General features: G+C 33.8%; 1 protein-coding gene across 1 annotated transcript; it reads left to right on the top strand.

Annotated features, from left to right (window-relative positions):
* Positions 1–1,607: 1,607 nt before the first annotated feature.
* On the top strand, positions 1,608–6,836 carry LOC108998021 (thioredoxin-like protein YLS8). Its single transcript, XM_018974444.2, has 3 exons — positions 1,608–1,798; positions 3,112–3,284; positions 6,303–6,836. The coding sequence occupies exons 2-3, from the start codon at positions 3,165–3,167 to the stop codon at positions 6,609–6,611; spliced, it is 429 nt and encodes a 142-aa protein (XP_018829989.1). The 5' UTR covers positions 1,608–1,798; positions 3,112–3,164; the 3' UTR covers positions 6,612–6,836.
* Positions 6,837–7,407: the final 571 nt, after the last annotated feature.

Genomic DNA, 7,407 nt, shown 5'->3' with positions numbered 1-7,407 from the left:
TAATATTTTATCATAAGAAGTTAGAAAAAAAAAATAAAGAAAATCACTCAAATATTATTACTAAATTTTGATGGCTTAATAAATTCTCAATATTATTTTTTGATAAGTACATGAGACATTAGTATATTAGTAATACTAATATATATTAGTATATAATTTATATTAATTACAATTTACATTTTATGACCTAATACTAATAGTCTAATACTATAACTATATTACTATTAGTAATAGGATGATGCTACAGCTCCCGCCGGAGCTGTAGTATGTATGTACATGTGTTTTTTTTTTAAGTTATTTTTTATATAGACTTTTTAATATTTTTTAATATTTTTAAAAAATAAAATAAATTTAGAACATCATTCAAAACACTTTCTTAATCATAAAAAATACTTCCTTAATCACAAAGTAAAATAAAAAGTCATAAAAAATATTTTTTATTTTATTTCGTGATTAAGAAAATATTATTTAATAATATTATGATTTTTTTTATTTTTTAAAAATATTTTAAAAATCTGTATAAAAAAAAAAGAACTAAAAAATACACATAATAAAATACACTAGAGCTCCAGTGGGAGCTCTATCATTTTTCTTAGTAATATACTTTAAGTTTATGCATAAATTAGTATATAAATCACTATACTAAATAATCACATATAAAATAATGATATAGTAATACTAATACTAAATTACTATACTAATACTATCACTATAGTCTATCAATAATATAGTTATAATAAATTAAACTCACTATAACAATTAACAAATAATAATATATAGTTATTCTAATCACTATAATTAATACTAATATTTATAATAACATTATAGTCTAATAATATATTAATATTAGTAATATACTTTACTCTATATATAAATTAGTATATAAATCACTATACCAAATAATCACATATAAAATAATGATATAGTAATACTAATACTAAATTACTATACTAATATTATCACTATAATGCTATCAATAATATAGTTATAATAAATTAAATCACTATAAAAATTAACAAATACTAATATAACAATTAACAAACTCACTATAGTTATACTTATAGTCTAATATAGACTATAGTTATATTTATACTAGTAGAGTTATACTAAATCACTATAACTAATACTAATATATAGTTATACTAATTGTCTAATATAGACTATAGTTATAGTCATACTAATATAGTTATACTAAATCACTATAACTAATACTATACTATAGTATTATATATAAATCACTAAAATAAGTTAAATCACTATAACAAAATATATATAACCATATATGGTATTAGTGTAGTATATAGTATTATTATGATAGTATCACTAAAATAGTATAATTTATAGTTAGTATTATAATATATACTATAGTATACTATATATTAATATCACTATATATATATTATATATATACAATTAATATATATATATATATAATATACTATACTATATATACTGTATAGATTATGCATATAGATTAAATTTTCGTCCCAAAGGCCAAACGGCGTCGTTTAATGGGAGCCTGGGTTGCTGGTTGCTTTCATCTAGTTCTCAAAACGGCGTCGCTTAACGGGGATATATAAAATTACGGACATAACCCCCCCCCCCGGCGCCCATCCCTGCTCTGCCTGTCGAGTCCCTGAGTCCCCGTTGCCGTCTCTCACTCTCAGCCCCTCTCTCACGCCGTCAACAGACCCTCGCCGTCGACACTGTTGGTCCGTTCTGTTCTCCTCCACTTCCAGTTGTTCCCGAGGCTACAGAATCACAGATATTGTTTTCCCCTCTCTCGGCGAGCTAATCGGTATGTGAACATATATATGCTTTTTAATTTTCAAGATCTTACATTTACTTCATAAATCTTTACAATGTTTCAATTTATTTCTAATTGATTCATTTCATTTAGTTTTTTTTTTTTTCGAATTTACAGATTTAAGATTTAGGATTTTTTACAGATTTCGAAATCTGATTAGGGTTTATATTTTATAATTTTGTTGTATAGCTCCCCATCAAGCTGAATCTGTATTTTATAATTGTAGAAGGTATAATTTTATATTTTATATTTTAGGATTTAGGGTTTATAAATGTTGTATAGCTCCCATTGAGGATGAACATGTATAGTTCCCCATCCAGCTGAAAATAACTTGATTTCTTTACCTTTTTGTTTTTGTGGGTAATTTTGTTTGTTTGTTCATATATATCTGTCAGTAGATTTGAACCTGATTAATTTTTTTGGGTTGAATGGATGTCAATCAGTGATTCTACTGGTTTGGTTTTCTTGTGTGTTCTGTGTTTTCTTGAATCATTACAATGTTTTCTTGCATTGTGTGTATTCTCTATTTGAATTTCTTTATGTGTGAATTCTGAGTGTATTCTTTTTGTGTGTATTCTCTATTTGAATTTTCTGTTATTGCATTGATGATCTTTCGTTCTCTATTAATCTTTATTCTGCGTGTATTGATATAAGGAACCCAAAAGCTTTTTCTCTTGTGCTATGTAACGAGAGGCAGGGTACTTTGCCCTTTTGGCTTGTCATTGCAATTCCTGTACTTGAGATTCCTTTTTATCAATTTATTTGGTGTCTATTGAACACTTATAAAAAAATTCAGTTTTGGTTGATCCTTCTTTTTTTTTTTTTTTTTTTGTGAACTGGTATCAATATGTGCATAACTGCATATTATAACAACTTTAATGAGCTTCTGATTTAGGGTTTATTTTGTTGTTACAGATTTTTTTTATATCAGATTTTATATTGTTATAGCAGATTTTTCTATAGCAGTTCTTTTGTTATAGCACATTTTTTTATAGCACATTTTTTATGGCAGCAGATTTTTTACATGGGAGCAGTATTTTTATGGCAGCTTTTTTTATGGTAGATTATTAAAACCGGAAAACCGGACCGGAACGGGTAAAACCGGAAGTATAGGTTTAGGGGGGCAACCGGTGCATAATCGGTTTTTGAAAATGCAAAACTGGTACATATCGGTTTGGTCATAAATTTTGTCTAAAACCGGACCGGACCGGTTACACCCCTAATTTTACCCCCCCACATTTGTGATTCAATCGCTTTTGTCGGCTGCTACTATTTAAGTCATCATCTTCATTTTTTGTTCACAGAAATTGAAGAATAAGGAGGAATATAAGAACAAGAACAAGAACAAGAAGGTGGGATGTCATACCTGCTGCCGCACCTGCACTCTGGATGGGCTGTAGATCAGGCCATCCTGGCTGAGGAAGAGCGACTCGTCGTCATTCGTTTCGGCCATGATTGGGACGAGACCTGCATGCAGGTTCCTCTCCTTCCCTCCCTCCCTTTCTCTCGATGTGTTTTTGAGATCTATTTTATGTCAGATGGTTATTCGAAATTCGGGGTTTAACGCTATTTTTTTTTTTTACTAGATGAAATTCATCTATCTTATTTCACTAATTAGGAACTCAGAAACCCTATTCTTACATAACACGTATATTACTAGTATACCCACTGTATTGTAGAACAAAAGAACTGAAATTTGTATTTACCCACAGTATTGACTGTGACTTCGCTATAAAGTTTTGTAATTTTTAGGTTAGTGGGTACTGCTGGCAATGGAGAACTTGTTCTTGTTTAAATTTTTTGTTCGTCTCATCATTATTGAGATGCTTCTTTGCTCAACAAGGCTAATACTCATGGTTTTTCAATTTTCTAATTGCTAGAGTTTATTCGTCATTTGGTTTGTTTAAAAGAACTACCGTTATTGCTTAATAGGAAAGATTGCTAATCTAGATCAGTGTTTTTGGCATAAAAGGCTTTAAACTTTTTCCCTTTGCTAAAAGTTTTCTTTATATCGCGTCTGCAAGTTTTGTTTTGCTTTAGATCGTTTGGAGTGGTAATTTTTTCACATGCCACACCATACGCGTCTACATACCCTATACAAACAATATGCTTTTGTAGTTAATTTGGTGGCTAGTGGAATTTGGGGAACCACTGTCATGGTAAATATTTATTTGCATGCATTGATGGGACATGATGTGGAGTCCGTTCTAAACCAGCAGTAAGGTTGAGAGTTGTAACAGGATGACAGCCGTCAGCCAGTATGGAATTTGGTCACATTATATAAATGGATCTTTTTGGTTGAAATATGACTTGATACAGACAATCCCCAATTTAATTGGGCTTAACAGTTGTGTTCTAGAGTTTTATATTGAGCCTGTGTACTTTATTGAGAGGGCTTAGAGTTCTTTAGATGCTCTGGCCTGATGCCCAAGGGAGACGGAGACTTTTTGCTTGATAGAAAATGGAGCACGAATTTGGGTTGGCAACTCATTTTGAAATACAAAACATGAAAAAGTCCATTAGTTCTGAGGGCACCACAGTTGTCAGGTACTGTGGGGTTAAATGACTAGGCCAGCAACAGTAATATAATTGTTTTTTGGAAATCGCTATATGCAATTGTTTTGGCACACCCCTTGCGCACAAAACATAATGTGGCAATATTAAATGCTGCGTTTTGAAACCAGCGTTTTCCCCTTCTTCTCCCTTCTGCAAAATCATCTCCCCTTCTTTTCTTCTCCTCTGCAGAATATGAGAGCACAGCCATGCCCTCTCCCCTTATTCTCTTCTCCTCTGCGAAATCAGCTCCGATTTTCAGCTCCCCTTCTCTTCTTCTCTGATCTCCGAATCAGCCACACTCCATGTGAATAAACTAACCCAGTTGGATCTTGTCACTAAGAATCAGATCATCTTGCTCATCAGGGAGGGATACATAAGTGGCATGAGAGGAATCTGAAACCTTGAGATAAAAGCCTTTGTTTGGGAACAACTCACCACCTGCAAGCACTGGAAAAATGCTCACAACTTGCAATAGCAACGACCTGTGCTCTCCGGCAACCTTTATATCTGTGTTCGGGGCCTTCAAGATGGGCTGTGCTGCAGAAGCCTGAGGAGGACACTGGGAACAAGATGGGCCATGTTCAGGGCCTTCAATTTGCATTAGACTGAAAACCCCAGACACAGAAATCTTAAATATTTCAGATGTGAACACAAAAATCTTGCAGAAAGTGTTATACTTTAGATACCTTTTAACATTTCTCTCAATACCCTGGTTTGAAACAAGGAATCAAATCAGTGGACTTTGACGGCTTGCAGAGTAGGCAAACTGGGATTATACTTCAGACCCAGATGAAACCTGTTTCACAAACAGTGTTTACCATGGAAAACCAAAACTGAAAAAATTTCACCCTAAATGGTTAGAGATGCAGATTTGGAAGGTCTGAACTTTTTGTACTAAACCGAAAAAAAACCTTAATGATAGAACCCAATACACAATTTAAATATTTGGGTTCCAAACTTCCAACAATTGGTAGTAGTAGTTGTCTACAGCTTGGAGCGATGGGGAACAAAGGTACTCACCAACCAAGAAGAGAAGGACTCAGACTGATATTAAAAATTGTACTCTCTTCGAAAAATTATAGATCAACTTGTGCGGGAAAACTTTTGGTTGGGCATGAAGTCTTATAGACTAGAGTCTAGAGAGCCAAAACAGGGAAGGGTAAAAGGCACTTTTCTGGAAGAAAATATGGAGAAGGGTTTTGAGAATTGTTTTTACCGAACGATGTGCTGAAAATTTGCAGGAAATAGAGAAAAAGGTGCAAGTTATCATTGATGTCAGAGAAGACAAGGGGAGAGAAGACACTGGTTTCAAAATGCCAAAACGCAGTCGCGTCATGTTTCGTGCGTAAGGGGTGCACCAAAATGATTCCATATAGTGTTTTCCTTTTTTTTTTTTGGTAAAAGTAGTACCCCCAGGGGAATTTGAATCCTCGCTGCCACTAGTGTAATTTTTTTGGAGGTGTCATTTGATTTAATACAAAATACATGATTTTTTTATGGGAAAAATCTAATTGTAAGCGATTCTGGGCACTAATATGCGCACCCATTTAATATGATTGGTCAGAAAGTAGATTTTATTAAAACCATGCTAATTTGAATTTAGAATATGAAAGCAACAATATTAGTATGCAGATTGGTACGCAAACTTGCTTGTACATAGCAAAACTCTTTTTTATGATGTGGAACACCGAGGCAGGGCTCTTACAATACAAAATAGGATTTTTATAATTCTTTGATGATTTTCTAAGTTCCAAAAGCCTAAATGGAAACAATATTTTTTGAAATCATTATCCCTTGCTCCATCTTTTCTCTGTGATTATCAGTGCTGTATTTTTTGGATGAGTAAATGATCCTATTTCTCTTTTAGTTTGTTGTGAAAGCTGTCTTTGTCCTCGATTAATGTCTGATTTTGGTCCAATTTATTTGTTTTGGATTTTAGATGGATGAAGTGCTAGCATCTGTTGCTGAGACACTTAAGAACTTTGCTGTAATATATCTTGTGGACATCACCGAGGTGCCTGATTTCAACACAATGTACGAGCTCTATGACCCATCCACAGTCATGTTCTTCTTCCGAAACAAGCACATTATGATTGACCTTGGCACTGGAAACAACAACAAGATTAACTGGGCTATGAAGGACAAGCAAGAGTTCATTGACATTGTTGAGACGGTGTATCGTGGTGCAAGGAAGGGTCGTGGTTTGGTTATTGCACCGAAGGACTACTCCACCAAGTACCGCTACTAAGTCCACATGCAAGTTGAAGTTGAATTGAGGTTTGTAAGATCATTTGTCGAAACCTAGCTGCATATGCATTATTTTAAAAAGCTGGAGTTCTTTGAAAACTTGTTGCTTTGAACTTGAATTCGAAGAAGTCAATGATCAGTGATCACAAGGAGGGCTTTCTATGCTTGACAGAACTCCTGGACATGTACCAAGAAAGTGCTCTTTAAACGAAATTAACTACTACCAGCCCTAGCTAGCATTTAATATCTAAAATCGATGCTGTTCGTATGAGTTTAAGCAGCATATCTGAACGGAATATCGAGTTAACTAGAAGTTCTAAACTAATATCTGGACATTGACCAGTGGGAGTTCATTTCACTGCTCCCATTGCTGCGAGCATATGTAAGTAGGCATTAGACGAATGACTCAGCATCTCTCGAATCGTATCATGTTAACCAGTCTGCGATGGTTGCGCAGAAGTACCTGACTTGACTTCAAATTTAGCTTTGAAGTTGATCATCCTGCTTGGAGAGGTAGATAGGACTCATAGGAGGATGTTCAACAAAGAGTTTTGGCCCTAGATCAAACCCTAAACCATTCAAATTTGAGGTCTTTTGAACCCAAGAAACTCTTTAGTACCACCGTTGTCATTGAAGCCAGGCGAAGCAATGTCAATAAATCAGCGGCGTTCCAACTCTGCTAGAAGATTAAAAAAGAAAAAAAAATTGTCAAACAGGCCCTGGGCTTTTTGAATATGGAATGTTTTGGTTAAATAGCGACTAATATCAAAGGTCTCAGTGTTTCCATTGACCATATC

The sequence above is a fragment of the Juglans regia genome, chromosome 2 (assembly GCF_001411555.2).
Source record: "Juglans regia cultivar Chandler chromosome 2, Walnut 2.0, whole genome shotgun sequence".
Taxonomy (NCBI): Eukaryota; Viridiplantae; Streptophyta; class Magnoliopsida; order Fagales; family Juglandaceae; genus Juglans; species Juglans regia.
Note: the sequence above shows the minus strand (reverse complement) of the source record. Positions and strands in the feature narration are given on the sequence as shown.

Bases quoted from the DNA above. Each gene is read 5' to 3' on its own strand.
- LOC108998021 (XM_018974444.2), top strand. From the start codon at position 3,165: ATGTCATACCTGCTGCCGCACCTGCACTCTGGATGGGCTGTAGATCAG. The intron at 3,285-6,302 runs GTTCCTCTCCTT...TTTGGATTTTAG, and splicing joins GGGACGAGACCTGCATGCAG to ATGGATGAAGTGCTAGCATC.